This window comes from Sabethes cyaneus, chromosome 1, assembly GCF_943734655.1.
Source record: "Sabethes cyaneus chromosome 1, idSabCyanKW18_F2, whole genome shotgun sequence".
Lineage (NCBI taxonomy): Eukaryota > Metazoa > Arthropoda > Insecta > Diptera > Culicidae > Sabethes > Sabethes cyaneus.
The window spans coordinates 6,655,669-6,673,780 of NC_071353.1; the positions used below are offsets into that span (position 1 = coordinate 6,655,669).

Here is an 18,112-nt window from a genome sequence, read left to right on the forward strand (position 1 = left end):
AAATAAGTTTATATCACAGTATTTTAGCGTTCTCTTTAAGTCGTTAATATATAAAATAAACGGAACAGGACCTAGCACACTACCTTGTGGTACACCGCTTTGGAGTTTGATATTATAGAATTATATTTAGTCCTTTGAGTTCAGCACTCTAGGTAGGACACAAACCATTGTAAGACAGCATATTTTATACCATATTTGTTAAGGGTTAAGGATCAGTTTTGTTCTTGATATAGTTTCGAATGCTCTTCTTAAATCCAAAAACACTGCAATCACATTTTGCTTATCCACCAGGTTTGCTTTCCACTTTGCTAGAACTAGATTTAAGACGCTTTCACAGGAATGCTGCTTGCGGTAGCCAGATTGTTCAGGAACGAGAAGACTATTTATTGTTACGTACTCCAATAACTGTTCTTTGACTACCAATTCTAAAACTTTTTCGTAAATTGGAAGCATGTTTATCGGGCGATTTTCTTCGGCTTTTACCGTTCCGTTGACCTTTCCGATGGGCACTACAAGTGATTTCTTCCACGAATCCGGCACACTGCCAGATGCTTGCGAGGTATTTATTATCTGGGGTAATTGGATGGAACCTCGGTAGACTTTTATCTATGAAATCTACCATCAGCTCCGCTGGTTCTGCCACCTCTTCTACTGATTCATTTATATCCTCAACGCTGCTTACAAAATATTCATTGAACTTCTCCGCAATTTGTTGTTCTTCTCTCACTTCCCCTCCATGCAAGCTGATCGCCTGCGAGAGGTCCACCTTGGGTTTGATCATTTATTTTAGAATCCTGCAAAGCTCTTTTGCGTTTTTTTATTTGTCTCAATTGGTTGCTGTACATGTTCATGTCTAGTTCTTCATAAAGTAGATGCGTACTCGTTGCGGTGAACTTTGTATATTTGTCAAGCTAGGTTGGAGCGATACCGGATGAATTTGGCGTAAGCAGCGTCTCGTCTTCCTTTCTTTTGCACCAATTCCAACGTGTTTACTTGTTTGTGCTTCCGGTTTTCACAAATTTCACCTTCACTCGCATATTTACGCATCTTTTCATCACTTCGTTGCGCTCCTGGTCGTCTTGTTCCTACCGGATTTGAGGGGAACACCACCTTTGCAGGATAGTTGTCCGGTATTCTTGCAACATGTCCTGCCCATCGTGTCCGTCCAGCTTTAGCCACCTTCTGGACACTGGGTTCGCCATAAAGCTGTGCGAGTTCATGGTTCATCCTACGCCTCCATACTCCGTTCTCCTGTACACCGCCGAAAATCGCTCTTAGCATTCGTCGTTCGAAAACTCCGAGCACTCGCAGGTCCTCCTCGACGACCAGGAGGACCAGGTGGAGCAAGATCTGGCGGTGAGTACTCGGTGTCCGAGGAATCGGAGAGCGGTAGCCCTCAACCGAGTTACATGGAGAAACTTTGTTCAACAGGCTTTGTCTTAGGACGGCAAGCCACCTAAGTAAGTGAGTAAGTTCATCACTTCAATGAGACAAGTAGCTTTCTCATGGACGTCATTCAAACTTGTTGCTCTATTCAGATTCCTTCTTACCAAATCAAGTAAGGCAGTACCACCGTATTTTTTTCCAACGTTTAATTTTCACAATACTTTCTTCTACTTTGTTCAAGTTATTATCAAGAGACATACACAAAGTTTAATGGTCAGATATTTTAAAATTCGGTACAACACAAACATTTATATCACAGTTCGAGAATCGTGTTTGACTAGTGCAATGCTGAACCTGTTGTTTGAGTCCCTGCGCTTCAGCGATAAGCTTTAACTGGGCAGCATCCCGTGAATTTCTCCAGTCAATGTTAAGATCACCAGCAGGTAGTGTAAATTTGGATAAATCGACCATTTCTTCTAACCATGAATCTTCCAAAATTCGCAGGAATTTCGAATCGCTATTTCCGGGTGAATGGTATAGTACTTCAAATGACCGGGTTTTATACCGTCTAAAATTTCAATCGCTAGAATCCAATGGCCTGTTTTCTATAAATGATTCGATGTCTTGTACTTGCATGAACATACATCATGACCCCACAAAGTTAACGAAGTTTGTAGAGAGGCCCACACAATTCAGACAGATTATCGGATGATATTCATTCACAAGCTTTGGTTGCTATTGGTTTCATTCCAGCAGCTGTCGTTTTATAGAGAGGACACTCGTGGTTGTATGCAAAATGTCTCGTGCACAAATTTAATTTTCGACTTTGGTTCATCCTGTTACAGTTAGCACAGCCAACTGTCTCCGATTGGCAATCGGCTGTGCTTTTATGGTTCTAACGGCATAGAGCCGGGGTGGTTCTTATTGCTCTCCACTAGGCTAGCTCTTGGGATACTCGTCGCCAATTCGTTTAGCGTCTCGACACACGCAAGTCAGCATTGACCTGGTCGAGCCATCTAGCACGTTGATCCCCTCTATTCCTGGTACCAGTAGGGTGCTTGAAGAGAACGGATTTCACTGCAAGCGTCCGGCATCCGGCATAAGGTCCAATCCTTGGCAGGTTGAGTTATTTTTAGATACAAATTGTGCCTCTTCCTCCGTCTACTGCAGAAACTACCGATCGTAAAGTTTAATCTAATTCGTTTTACTAACAGGACGACGACACTATGCAGGCGCTTGCGTCTGTCAGCGTGTTAGCCGCGATTCTCAACGTGGGTGTTCGGGGAAGGCTCCGGAATAGACTAGCCTCGTTGTTTTTATGTCTTGACCTTGAATGAGGCCAAGCATACAATTAAGTTTTTGTAACGGTAGATTTTACAATTGACGGAGGTAACGATAGAAGACATCATATCTTTTCAAAAACATGAAATATCGTAATTGATCAGTCGGTTTTAATTTGTCCTAATAATCCGAAAGCCTACAATTTTATTTGCAGAATTTACCTTAAATTTCATTGTAACTTCATTGTAAAATAGTGTAAAATTTACAGCGAATGTACCACAAAATTCACTGTTTTTGGTTTTTATTTGTATGGGAAAAAGCCGACAAATTTAGTGTAACAGCAATTAATCACCCACTTATTCGCCGTAAAACTGGAGGTTTACATTCAAATTTACAGTGAAAACAGCAATATTTATGGTAACTACAGTGTAACTTTTACAAAGATTTTCACTGTTTCAATGTGATTTTTCGATGTTTTGTTACAGTGAAATTCAATGTTTTATCGCTATACATTTTTATTCGGGTACGCCTAGCTTAACGTAGATTCAAACCATTAATTTTAACATTGAGTTGATTTTTTGTCCATCACGACTTATCCCCTCCCCTCCTGTAGTGTAATAAACAACGAGTCAGAGACAAAAAAATCCTACCATCAGAAGAAAAACATTATGATGTGGATTCGTCGATTTGTCAATAGCAACTTTTTTGTCATCTAGTTTCTGTTTTCCACTTTCACCCCGGAAACTAACATCCACACATTTTCCTCTTGAAACGCAAACAGTTGCACAGCCTACTCTGACGCCGCCGGGCCAGTCGGATTTTCGACCACTTGTTCACCGCCGCCGTCGCTCATCTGTCATCTCTTCCTGATGGTACCCTTCCCCAATGCTATTTTTTATTACTCACATATGCCGTTCCCGCAATAGTTATACGACCTAATTCAATTACACATAAAATAACAATTAAAACCTTCGGAAAAAACTAGTAAAAGGGTGTTCAATGAATAGAACGCTAAATTAACCGCTCCCTACCTAGCATTCGGCAGTTGCTAGGGTCGTTAATAGAAGGGTTCATTTCAGTGTGAAGTACCCTTTTTCGAGAGCAGGAAATCCCGCTAATCGCGATCGCACTCGTTTGGCTTTACACACGTGCCGTTTCGAGTGTATGAAACCAATACCCCGACAGCCATTAACCAACTGTTTTTCCATTTTTTCTTTCAGATCTCAACTATTGTGGCACTCACGAACCGTGCATGCACGGTGGAACCTGCGAAAACACGGCCCCGGATCGGTACCGGTGCACCTGTGCCGAAGGCCTTTCCGGAACGCGGTGCGAAATCGTCGAACATCCGTGCGCCCCGCAGCCGTGCAAAAACGGTGGCACCTGCGCACTGACCGGAAGCTACGGAATGGGTCGCGACGGGCAGGACAAACTCGGCTCGAGCAGTACGCCCCCGTCGATTATCGTCCGGGGGATGCGGGGGATGAGTTCGATGGGTAAACCGTACGGCCGGGGTGGATTGAGTACGGGTGCAGCGGCAGTCGCCGCATTGTCCGCGAAAGCCAACGGTGGCGTAGAAGGCGGAGGAGATGGAGGCGGTGGTGGTGGTGGTATGGAGTCCAAGGAAATAGCAGCGACACGGCACATTTCGCCACCACAGCCGCTGAAAGATTTCGTGTGCACCTGCTCGCCCGGATGGACCGGACCGACCTGCGAGATAAGTGAGTATCCAAATGCATAGCACATTAGACAATGTAGAAGAGTGTGTTGAATTGGTTCCAAATTTTGTGTAAATTTGGACGAGTCATCAATTTTTTTTTCAAGGCACACACGTTTATTATTTAATCGTTTTTGATTATTGTTTAAACATTACTGACTTCCTCTATTGTTGCCCTGGCAGCAAAGGCAAGGTAGTTAGTTGCAGGGGAATCTGGATGGATTCTTTAACGAACAAAATAGTTTTTTCCTTGTGTTTCTCGCACTTTCCGAACGCCGAAGTCGGCCCAAAAATATTACGGAGGGAAAGAATAAAGTGGATTTATTAGAGATTTCACGGCTTACTTTAGTTTGAACTCGCTGTCGTTTCGTTTCTTTTTATTTTTCTACCGTTCCTTTGGTTCCGTTGGCTTTGGACCTAACCTAGAGAAGCGATTAGCTTGGAGCATTCAGCAGTTCACGAGGGGAAGAAAGCAAAACGAGAGATAATTGTTAACTTTCTTCTTCGACCAAATCTAATCGGAACTCGAACTCTTTGGGAACGGAGAGTGTAGGAGGCTCCATAGAAAACTAAAAATAGGTTTGGGACTGAAGAAATTAGCTTCCTTTTGTATGCAGCAACCTAACAACCTGCATCGTTCAGGTTCAATTGAACCGTTGACAATCACTTTTTAAGGGAATTTGTTCAACAGGTGACACATGACAAATGATGATAGCTTCATCTGTACTGATTATTTACAACACCAAATTCATGATGATGTTCATCCAGTCAAATCGTCTTACGCCGACGGACGCGAAAAGTGATTTGTATCGAAAATCCTATCAAAGCAAGCCAGGGGGATTTCGACGGTTCAGCGCGCGCTGAATATTCGATCAGCGAGGTAATTGATCTCTGATCAATAGCGGCGACGAAATTGATGACCGTAGCGAACCGCATTCGGTGGGGTACGCGTTTCGGGGAGACCGTAACCGATTATTCCGTAGCCCGTAATTATCCTGATTCGCTACGGTTGGAATGGTTACTCTTGGAGTTCTACGAAACTAGAATGGCGCTCCACTGAACGGACGCGGTTAAACCTTTCTTTTTTTTCTTTTTCAGACATTGACGAATGCGCCGAAGGACCGTGCCAAAATGGCGGTACCTGCATCGACATGGTCGGCAAGTTTCGCTGCGAGTGTCCTCCGCAGTGGACCGGCGAAACCTGTAATATCGGTAAGTTTGATAAGTAGGATAAAGTCACTGGAATGATAGCTCAACGCGTTCTTATTTCGTGCAGATGTCGACGAATGTGAAACGAACGTGGCATCCGGACTTGGACCGTGCATCAATGCTGAATCTTGTCGGAATCTGCCCGGATCGTTCCAGTGCAGCTGTCTCGAGGGCTGGGGAGGTCCGACCTGTGCGCAGAATCTGGACGACTGCGTGGGCCGGTGCAAAAACGGTGCCACCTGTATCGACCTGGTCAACGATTATCACTGTGCCTGCGCGGCAGGCTACACGGGTAAGTTGCCTGCCGAGTTAATCGGTATTCAATTAATCAAAACCGCTTGATTGAGTGAGCTGGGCGATCGGCAGTCGAGTAAGAGTTCACGCACGACCCGTGGCGTGTGTCGGCGGGCGGCACGAGCGTTGAGTTGTAAATAGGCCTTAATAGGGTCGTCAAAGAGATGATCACGTGATCGGCCCGATCGATTGCCCCGGGCGGGATGGGATGTTGGACAATTGAACTAATGAAAGACTAATTTGTGTATGTGTGTCTCGTTTTTTTTCTCTCTCATTTTTCCCCAATCGAAACAGGTCGTGACTGCAGCACCGATATCAACGAGTGTGTGAACTTCCCGTGCCGCAACGGGGGCGAGTGTGTCGATCTGATCGGCAACTTCAAGTGCATCTGTCCGCTCGGGTACTCCGGAACCCTGTGTGAGGTAAGTTTTGCCTCCTCCTTCCTCGGGTATCATTGGCTCGCGGACGAGTTCGAACGACAGCGCCCAGGCGGTCGGTCGCTGGCTATTTAAATATTACCTAAAAGCCCATTTAGCTCTAATAGTGAAAATATTTTTCAACAGTCTAAACATTGAATCTTCGTCGGTCTGCTCTGACGTTAATGTATTATTAACAGTTATTAATAATTCCTGTGGGTTTTTTCTCTCCTCGGTCCGCTCCTTCCTCGTTCTCCTGAGACGACGTGTTTAGATGTATAATTCTTTCATTATGATTCGTCTTTTTCCGAGGAACAGCAAGAAGAACGACCAGCAAGACGGACCACTAGAGTAGCAGCAGCAGCAGCGTGACCATTAATCTAAATAAATTCATTCCACTTTTCTCGTCGAGTCTTTTCTTACGCTACGTGATGAAGCCGAGGGGGGCGAGGCGCGCGGCGGGTCGGAGCGCTGCCGAGCGCACAGGTATTCAAATGCCCAAAAATGCGTGACAACTGTGGGAGGAAGAATGGTTGGCTTACGTTGCCGGAGTGCGGCTGGCGGAGGGGGCGCGGTGAAAAGACACCCGCCGCGGATAATCGCCGCACAATGAGCTGAAAAGCGATTGGAGAGCCGCACAGCCTGACGTCTAAATAAGCTTTCGACTGTTCGGGTTTGAGCAGTGTTTAGATTTTGACGTGAATTCGCTGCGGATGCTTCTGCGGATCGCTGCTGACCAACGCAATGACGACGACGGGCGGTTCGAAGTGGGTTTGGGTTTTTCGGGTTTGTTGCTTGCTTGTCGAGCGCGCGCATTTAAGTTATTTTGCACGTGGGGGACGCAGTCGTTGGGCAAAGCCACCGAATCCTGTCTCAGTAGGCCGTTGGAAGTAGACCGATGAAGATAGAATGGCGTCCGGTGAGTTGACTCATTACCTAGAGTTGCTGGTTTGTCCTTTTGACGCAGGACTATGTTTTACGGGAGGGTAGGATGATGCCAGATCTACGGATTTAGAAATTTTCTACGGATCAATTGCTTGTATCTACGGATTTTCTCAAACTTCACAGAAATGGTTGAAAATTCCTTTCAGTTACAAAAACTCACAGGTATGCTACATACAAGTGAATAATAATGAAAGTTTTCTATAGAGTTCTTCTGAAATAAAGAAACAAACAGAATAGTAAAGGTAAACCCTCTTTACTACTCTATTGAGCAGTGAATTAAAAAGGGAATATTTATGTTAATGTTACGACACTGTCAATATGTACTTGCATTTTTCACTTCAACGGGAGATAAAACTCTTCATTTAAATTTTCTTTATTGGAGTATGGCAAAACACGAAACATTTTCATTTAAATGTTTTCGAACATTTTGATAGCCCCCAATACAATTTAAGTAGTGCGGTAGAATCCTTAACTAAGTTCAAGCGAATATAGTTGTTCTTACTAACGGCGAAAAAACGGCAAAAGACGATGAGAAGACTGGCAAAAAAAAATAAAGAAAAGACGACTAAATGATGACGACAAGACACCAAAACAGCAACTAAAAAGTCAATAAAAACGGCATACAGCAAGAACAAAAATACGACAGAGTGATGACAAAAAGATGACGAAAATACGAAAAAAAATAAAATAAAATTACAACAAAAAGACGGCGAAAACGCGTCGAAAAGACAACAATAAGATGATGAATGAAACAGAGCCGTCAAAAAGAGGACGAAAAAAACGCCAGAGCAGTAGCAAAAAATGACAATACAAAACGATGAAACGACCAAAAAATATCTGTAGAAAAAGTGATAACAAGACGGTAAAACAAGGACAAAAACAAGTAAAAAGCTTCAGAAAGGCGATAAAACACGTAAAAGACCACGAAAAGATGGCGACTATACGACAGAAAGATGACGAAAAGACAGTAAAAAGACAGCTTTTGTTATTTTGACAACTAACAGACCATGAGAAAACTGCAAAAATGAACGAGACAGAAAAATGGTAAAACGATAACGAAAAGATGGTTTATTGCCGAAAAAACACAACAAAAAATGCCAGAATAGTACAAGAAAACGTGAGAAAGCTGCCGAAAAAATCAACGAAAAATACCAGAAACAAAGGTCAAAAAAGTACAAGCAGGCTTGACGTAGGACTACAAATGTAGAACAATTCGTCTCCCGGTGATTTTTGTATGAATTTCATGTATAAATGCTCAAGTTGCGCATTAAAGGATTGTGTTCTTACATGTGAGAAATTCATAATTTCGACTCTTCAGATAACTTAAATTGTGGACCTGAAAAGGTCCATTTGTTAATCTTGAATTCTCAAATTTCTGACTCATGATGTCCATTGTCAACTCTCGTCCTTTAGATGGGCTATTGGTGTGAAGATTCACAGTAATGGGAATATCGTTTACCGGACAAACGGTACTGGTAGGATCTGTAATCAGGATAGACTTTTATGTTTATGATCGTTTAGATAAATTTGTCCAACACGTTTTAGTCCGGTAGACAGCAGTCGAAATTAGATTACTTTCGAAGTTCATTGTATTGAAGTTATCCTTGACGTGTGACACAATTAGTAGCAATTCTATTTGGAGACGGGTTCACCGCCACAAATTTAACGTTCCAAAGATCTAAACGGAAGAAAGTTCTTCATGATTTAACAAAACAGCTACATTTGGAAATTTCATTACGATTCGTAAAGAAAATTTCTATGTTTTCATAAATGAATTCGTTCGTCCTAAAAAGGACGGTTTGGAACCTTCAGAATGAAGCCACTGACGTGACTCGAAAGCTGCCTGCCGATGCGTCACCTGCCAAAGCCGCTGACCGAATGACGATGCGCAGCAAAAGGCATAGCAGCCAAAACCATATCGTTCGCTGGCGCATGAGTCGACTGATTCTTTGGTTTGTTGGCATCTCGCTTGGTGAATTTGGATGTCTTCGTTGCTTTATCCGGGGAAGCAGCAACAGCTGAAGCTCAACAATTTTCGATCGGATTCTATAGGGGGTAAATTAAATAGGGGAATGTCGTCGTGGTTGGGCCATCTTTTGGTCCACAAATCTCATTTCAAAAGAAACTTTCGAAATTTAACAAAGGTATTATAATTAGTTCGTGTTTAGACCTTTATATTTACACCTTTGTTAAATTTCTAAAACTTCTTTAAAAATGGAATTCATGGACCAAAAGACGGCCCAACCACGACGACATTCTCCATAATCAAACGGAGCTTAACCCATAGCTCATCTCGTATATATATATATCTGTAATCCATGCTATGGAAGCATTGACGTGGGAGGCAAAAAATTTAAATAATGAAGTAATGAATATTCGTTTAATATTTTCTCAATCATTAAACGTCTGTTAGTGACTGTAAACAGGGAATGTAAACTACTGTGTTGTATTGGATTTTTAGAAAAATTTCCAATCGACTGATACCAATATCTCTAGAATCTATTGACGGATGACTGAGTTATAAGTGTGCAAACTATAACCAGTTTTCGTTACATGTTCCCTTTTCGTTTTTCTAAAGTGCACTCCCATATAGATAAAATAGAAATCAAGAAGGTAGTCCTACGTCAAAAACTACGGACGAAAAAACGACAAAAATAACATGAAAATATGATGAAGATGACGAAAGAAACCAAAACAGCGACAAAAAACACGATAAAACAACATTTAAAAAGCGTACAAACCATGCAAAAAAACAGCGAAAAAATGACGAATAACGGATCAAAAAGACGACGAATTCACAATAGAAAAAGACAAAACAGCAAAGAAAATATTTTGGTTGTCTTTTTTACATACTAGAAGGGCACTGGGTTAAAAACAAAGAACAACGACAGCGACGATGAAAAGCTGTTAAAAAAGCGACGAAAAATGCAAAAACGAAGTCACAAACTGGCGAATAGGATACGAGAGAGATGACAAAAACAAGGCGAAAGCATGTCAAAAATAACGAAAAGACAACATACGAACGACGAAAAGACAAAAAACAGACGACAAAAAGGCGTAGAAGAAGCGGCAAAAAGATAGCGACAAGATGACGAAAACGTAGTAGCGCAAGTAAGCGAAAAGCTGATGAAAACAAAAGACAAAAGGTGACAAAAATACGATGAAGACGCGGAAATAATTGCAAAAAAATGTCAACAACGTCGAAAAGACTAACAAAGAAATACAGAAAAAGCGATGAAGAGACGATTAAAACATAGCAATACAGTGACAAGGAATGCCAAAACAGACTATCAAATGAGAGCAAAAAGACACAGTCAAGAGCAACCAAAAAAATAGACAAAAAGACAAGGCAAAGATGCCAGAAAGCTAGAGGGTAGGAAAAGAACGAACCACCGAACCGGAAAATCATACGAAGAAAAATAAAAGATAAAAGACAGAAAAACATTGATGAAAGATCAACAACGCAAGTCGAAAGTGTAAGTCCTCAATTTAAGTCAAATCTCAAATTTATGAAATGATTTATTTCATAAAATGAAGTAGTGAAGCACAAATGTCGGTAAAATTTTTATTTAAACTAAAATTTGATTAAATTTCGTCTTTTTTTTATTGATTTTGAAACAAAAGTGTAACCCTTTCGGTGATATGCAAGCGATATGCAGGAGGTGCAAGCACTACTTCTCTCTTGAGAAACATAGTTTTTATGCGAAACGCTCTACTGCTACAAACCTTTAAACCTTGTACAGTTTACCGCAGCGTGCATATAAAATATGACCGTAGGTCCGCAAATTGACTCGGTCTACACCGATTTAAAAGCTGCATTTGACCGAGTTGATCACAATACTCTGCTAGCAAAATTGGAAAAACTTGGAGTTTGTTCTGCGCTAATACAATGGCTTCGATCCTAGCTTTTAAATCGAAAGATAGGAAGTCAGCAGTCTGCATATTCCACGAACCTCTCCGGTGTTCCACAGGGCAGTAATGTGGGACCATTGCAATTCACGCTGTTTATAAACGACGTTTCATTTTTACTCCCGGCTATTTGCAGGCGACGTGAAACTGTTCAAGATTGTCAACGATACTGTAGACTGTTTGGCACTCCAGCGAATGGTTGATATTTTTCTTCAGTGGTGTCTCAACAACTTACTAACGGCTAGCACCGAGAAAATTTTTATGTAAACCAACGCATTACGCAACGTTAACGTTAATAGATGAATTATGTTCCGAAGACGTGTCGATTTCTATCTCAAATAGGTAGCACGCAAGACCGTATAACAAAGGTTCCTTTCACCACTACGTGGATTAAATAAGGGTTTTTGTGTGTTTTTATACTGCTTGTTTTATGCTGCTTATTAATAATTGACACTACTATTGTCAGATGATGTATTTTAAAAAAATAAACAATTTTTTGGATTTTTTTTCTCAGCAAAAACATTACATTTTGCAACCAGTAAGAGATGGATAGTCCTATATTCAGTAAAGTTGCATATTTTTTCAACGTTTTTACGATTCTATCGCAGTTCGATTCTGTTCCAGCAATAGACATATTATTTGGTCCAAGTCCACGTACGTTTTGGTAGTAAATCAGCTGCGAATCGGAAGAGCTCAGTTGTACAGAGCAGTTGTCATTGTTTTAGAAGTTAACGCTCTTGTCTGGTCTGAAGATTTGAAAGCCCCGATCTGTACACGAACAGGCAGGACCGGAACGACTGTTGTTTCCTGGCGGAAATAACTTGATTACGCGCAGCTGCGGAGAAAGGTCGTAGCTACCATGATACTGAAGCCATTCCCTGTATAGACTCAAGAACCGGTAGAGATACGATAGTTTTTTAGCCGACATCGTCAAACGCTCTAAAGAGTAGACCGTGTGACTAGGAACCCCGTATTCAATGCGAAGTCCAGTAATTTTTTCAAATTACTTGATAAAGTGGTCGGACGAAATCCGTTGATTTTACGGTCAATTTTTAGATCGCATAACAACAGCAACAAAGCTAACAGTAACCTGTGGCTTAAGTTCATAAAGAAAATTTTTACAATAACCTCAACTTCAAGCTTCGAACAGTTACCACTGGAATGTCCGCTGTCACTTTTAAATCCTCTTCAAACAAGGCTTGCCATTGTTCGTCAAATCACCCCCTCTACCCCGCGTATAAGCATCCCAAAACTTAGCTGTAGAAAAATTCCAAACCGAGAAAAGAAGGCCACAGCCCATATGAACTCGCAGGTCGCAACAAAAGCAACAACAAAGTAGCACCCATTTGTCACCATCGAAGAAAACTGCTCTTTTATTGCATCGGACAATCCGACCGACACAACGCCCCGGCGGAACGCGGAACGTTGTCAGTTCGAAGGCGGAAAAAATCACGTAATTATCGAGCTTATTATCATGCAAAAAAGTGCGCGGTCCATCTCGACATCGCCCGTACAAATTATGCTCACAATATCGCACCGCCGTAAAAAGGCGGAGGAGGACGCGGAGTAGTTCTTCTCGGTTGCCGCTTCAAAGTTCAAACGCGACGACGACGTTGGGTAAACGACGATGACGCGCACGCTGGGGCGGGCTTTTATTGTTCCGGTGAGGCCTGCGCATCTTCGGTTCGTTTTTTTTTGGAAGGATGCATAGAGTTCGAAACCGATTGCGATTGCGAAACGCTCCAAACGGCAAACAATTTTTTCCAACTGACTGTGCTTCTTGTTTTGTTAGGAGCGACAACTGGTGGGCGGGCGTTGTTGCTGTCGTTTCTTTCGAAACTGTCACCATGATGATCGCCTCCTTTGATTTATCACCCAGCATAAAATGTGACACCATTTGTGTGATCGGCTCCGTTCGCTATTGGAGAGAGGTTTCAAATTCCTAATCCGCCACACGTTGGATGTGGGTCAAACGAATAAATTCTGAATTACAAATGCAGTTAAACTTTTAATCAGCCGATCCGCACTTACACGTGTTTAGAGCACTGGATGGTTCTCACAGAATGCAAGTTCTGATTGTGTTTGCTGGTTGCACCAACAACATGGTCGGCTGCAGATCGCGAAACAAGTGGCATTCCTTACACCTTACACCCGCCTCCAGCCGCCCGCTTCGCTACCTAACAACCTCTCCTATCGTGTGCACTCCGTGAACCACGGGAGCCACACACATGTTTCGCAATGGTCGAACGACCGTTGGCTGTGAAGCTTATTACAAGCCCAAAGCCAGGCGAAAGATGATAAAAATGCGAACAATATATTAAATCTTGAAACGTCACTCCAGTCAACATTTCAAACGTTTTGAACTTACACTCGCAGACCGTTTGAACAAGTACGGCACAGGTAAGTGGTGGGTTCGGTGCGGCGGTACGACGACGGCGGTGGATATTCGACGAATGCACAACCTGCGAAACGGCAGCCGCAGCGCCCTCATGTTAAGTGCCTTTTACTACTGCAAAAACTACCAGAGCAGTCCGTCAGTTAGTTTGTCCGTCCGTCCATCGGTTCGTCGCGTCGAGCCGCTCGGTCGCAGGTGAAATGAGTGCAAAACCTCAAACAGGTTTTCCTGTTTATTTTTCTCCTCTAAAAACGAATTAATATCAGGCTCATAACCTCTCTGTGTTTGCCGAGCAACGTTTCGCAGCGTTTTGAATTTATATTTATGTATTCATGAGATCTGTTTCTGTGTTCTGTTGCCTGTTGCTTCTGAAGCTGCGCTGCTGCGGTGCGGTCATCGAACAAAGACGACGAGAATGATTCCTGTCGCTTGAAAAATTCTGGCTGCAGCCAGCAAGAGCTACGGTTGATTCCTTTCACCTTCGGTGAATTTATTCGTTCACCACCACCACACACACTGACACGACTGATCCGGAAGGATTAAATCGATGCCTTCTCGCTGCCGTCCTTGCCGTCAACTGGCATTATTCGAGCTTTTGGAGGAACCTCCTAAAGGAACGTATTAAGTCCATATCTCGTTCAACGGGTGTCACTCATGTTCATGGCTGGGTGTGTAGGGATGAAACCGAGAAGGATTTCTCGGGACGGGAAGTGAGACAATCGGGACAGCTCCACCGAATGGGGATTTGTAAATCAGTTCATAACCGCTATGGGAACCATTCTCTGATTATTATTTTTTTAGATCGAAAATAAGATGAAAAAAAAAACTGCTCAACGACGATAAACAAAATTAGACGGTCAAAACACCATGATATTTGTAGTTAAAGGTGTAGTACCGTTTGGTGAGGAAGAATGGTAGGTTGGACGATATTGCGAAACTTCGACGCGGGGACAAAAATATATTGCGTAGTTCAATCACTGAGTGGCACTCTAACCTACACTCTTTCGGTTCGTGCCCAAATGTTTTGACAATTAAACTATCAGTATACGACACCTTATATTAGACAATCTCACATCTAGTTTTAGATTAAAATATTTGGGCGCAAACCGAAAGAGTGTAGGTTAGAGTTCCACATCCTACTCAGTAATTGAACGCAATATAGTTATGGACCCACATCAAAATTTCGCAATATCATCCAATTTACCATTCTTCCTCATCAAACAAAAAAGATTTATATCTTACGCTACTGGACAATTAACTAATAAACGCTCCTCCACCTTATAAAATGATTTACGTTGGACCACAATAGAGTCAAAGACAAGTAAAACAGAAAAAATATTTGTAGTATTATTGCACTCTTATTGTAACTTTCATTTTTACCGCGAGCGTCAACCGGGAAATTGACGTAAACGAGCAACACAATTGTTACGTGCTGTTTTGACCGATTTTTGTATCCTGCCACTAAGCAGTAAAGGCCATTGAATGGCATGCCGCCAACAGCGTGTCGGTGACACGTTGGACAAGATCACTCCCAACATGCCAAAGCTGATTAAAGGGACTATAATCTAAACAAAAAAACTAGCATCCGACTTCGATGCACGGTTGTAGGCGACTTGTCCCACTTGTTTGTGACATTTTAGACAGAGTGGCTGATGTTCTGCTTGAAATTGCTGACCGCACTTCTTGTCGCTTTCTGGTTTTCAATTCAGGGGCTCGAAAGGCTGAGTGTCATATACCAATCGAGGTTCCAAGAACTCAGGACTTTAGTCGTCTGTTTTTCGGAGATGCCTCGGACCAATTAGCCTGCTATTATTCTCATTTGAAACACACAATTACCTAGCAGATCCCTATTGAATCGTTTCTCGGTCCGACTGCGAAGGAGGCTTGCACCCCCTTCGGTCTTAAAACTAGAAAATAACAGAACGGTTCGAACTGAACCACTTCGACGGGCGACTTACGACTGACCAGAATCGAATGATATCTATTTTTCTAAAGTACACTCAAGTCGCATTTTACGCGCAGGATACGTCCCGCGTAAATCAAAACCGCGTAAATTCCGAAAACCGCGTAAAATCCGAAAACCGTGTAAAAAAACCGCGTAAAAATAGTCGCGTAAAAACCGCGTAAAAAGCGACTTCAGTGTATTTGGTCTTACTCTAGCCTAAAGTAATCGGAAATTTCCCCACCTACTTTGTGTCCCTAATGAGAATCGCTTCCTCCTATTTCGCCAACAGAAAAATTACCTTCCCCGTGTGTGTGCCGCCCTCTTCGTTCCCTCTCCCGCGCGAATTCATTCGTAGGCTTCAAAGCAAGCGGAGGGCGAGAAATTGATAAACAAAGTGGGTTAAGCGGAGAGTGTCTCTCACCTCTCTTCACCTAAATTGGAAGTCGAGAGGCACCTCTTAATTGCCTAAGGGGTGACGTGTCGGTCAATCATGTTTCGCAACACAAATCACAAACGGCTTGACGGCGTGTTTTATTTAATTTTCATTGTTATAAGGTCTGCGGGATTCAATCTTCCAGGTCCAGGATAAATTTCTGAATTCGGTTAGATAGAGGGTATAGGAGCTACATACCCCCCCCCCCCCTCTTATCATTTTTTGACACGGTGTTTTTCAGAACCGCTCAACCGACCACACCGATTTTGGTATTAAATAAAAGATCTATCGCAGGGCTTTTTCCGAAGATTTATTGCAAACGAACAAGCTGTTCAAAAATTATTATTTTTTTGAAACGGTGGTTCTACAATTGATGAAGGGACGGTAGGGGAAAGTAATGGAAATTCTTTTGGCAGTGAGGGGAAAGAGCGAAAAGGCGAGGGAGGGGTTATTGGTAGCTACGCTTAACAAGTAGTCGTTGTGACTCCTACCTTTTTGCTTGGTGCAGGGGTCGAACCAAGCTATAATCTGAGATTAAAACCGGATTCGAACCCACAATACCCGCCAGGGCCCGCCCCTTACCTTTCCGCTCTTTCCCCTCCAATCCAAAAAAATTTCATTACTTTCCCCTACCGTCCGTTCATCAATTGTAGAACCACCGCACAGTGGGACGACTTCAAAAACAGGCAGCCATCAGATTTTGCGCTGAAACTACTAAGTTTTTTGCATTTGAGTCTTCACAAAAGTTTCTTGATTTTTGAAGCACTTTTTTATTATACCAAAAAAAATTGCATTCAGGAGGTGGGTCAATAAATAATCAATTTGACTTTTTTATTTGAAGCCAAAACTAAACAAAGCCCAAGAAAAAGTTGTACAAAATGTTATTTAAGGAGTTTTTGTCGAAGAAAGAGAACTTCTATCTCTTAAGGGAAAGAAGTTATGGTGCTACTAACTATTATAATGCCCCTTAATACCAGTTTTTCTATTTTTTTCGGGTTATTTCGACTTCTACGCAGTTTTGATGTTCCACGAAGTTTAACATACTATGAAAATACACCTTTTTGCTGAAAGAAGTGCAGCTCTACCTTCCTTAGTTTTCGAGCTATTCCAGCTTTTGCCTAATTTTCAATCAATTTTTAAGGGGCTTTATTTTAAAAGGGCGCAGGTATGCGCAGCCAATCTCAGCCACTTTACGTACTGCAAGTCGGTCTGTCCAATCAAGCAGTTGAGTCGAGCAGTCGAATCGAACAGTTCAGTCAAGTAGTTCAGTTAAGCAGTCCAGTCGAGCAATCAAATCGACCAGTTCAGTCGAGCAGTCTAGTCAACCAGTTGAGCAATCGAGCAGGCCAGCAGTCGAGCAGTGAGCTGACTGAGAAGACAACCCATTGCTACGAAAGCATGACGTCCTGTCAGAGACCTGGTTTTCGGTACAGACATAAGCCTCTTAGATAAATAGACTTATATAAATATATTATGTCATTTTCGAGCAATTGATCGTGCAATTTGTGTTATTTTTGCATCATCATTGTGCTGTTTTGTATCAATACTTTCATCATTTTTTTGACGTAGGACTTCGTCTTTGTTTACTATACTGGGACTGGGTAGCACTTTGTGAAAACGAAAATAGAAGTGTAACGTTTGAATGAAAGATTTCAAATGCTAATAACTACTAAACTACTGAACGAAACTGAACAGTTTATATGTCGTTGGATAGATAAAATGAATTTTATAGGGGGGTAAGAGAGCAATTTTAAGGAGGAAGTAAGAGGGAGGGGGCTCCTATATAAATGAAACACAAATTTCCTCAAAACTCGAACTAATCAAGCAAATGGAACCAAATTTGACATGTGGGGGTTTTTGGTTTTTGGAGGTAAGAATTTTTTCTATGGTGTACTGAGACCCCTTCCCCTTCTAAGAGGTTTCCCATTTAAATGAAATACAAATTTCCTCATAATTCTAGAACTAATCAAGCAAATGGAACCAAATTTGGCAAGTGGGGGTTTTTGGAGGCATGAATTTCTTTTGAATTTATTTATTTTATGATGAATCGATACCTCATACAAATAAAACAGGTCATTCATTACCATTTTAATCTCTATGATGCACGCAAGTGATTTTTAAAAGAAATCTCTATGTCTCAAAGGTTACAGGCGTTGTACTTATGAACCCCCGTCCGCGTATT

At 42.1% G+C, this 18,112-nt stretch overlaps 1 protein-coding gene across 1 annotated transcript in view; it reads left to right on the plus strand.

The window, feature by feature from the left end:
- LOC128735838 (protein serrate) overlaps positions 1-18,112 on the plus strand; it is a 139,230-nt gene that overhangs the window by 95,421 nt on the left and 25,697 nt on the right. The window contains exons 9-13 of the mRNA XM_053830324.1: positions 3,888-4,181; positions 4,230-4,388; positions 5,483-5,596; positions 5,661-5,885; positions 6,182-6,309. Of these exons, the coding sequence (XP_053686299.1) occupies positions 3,888-4,181; positions 4,230-4,388; positions 5,483-5,596; positions 5,661-5,885; positions 6,182-6,309 (920 nt within the window). The remainder of the gene's footprint in view (positions 1-3,887; positions 4,182-4,229; positions 4,389-5,482; positions 5,597-5,660; positions 5,886-6,181; positions 6,310-18,112) is intronic.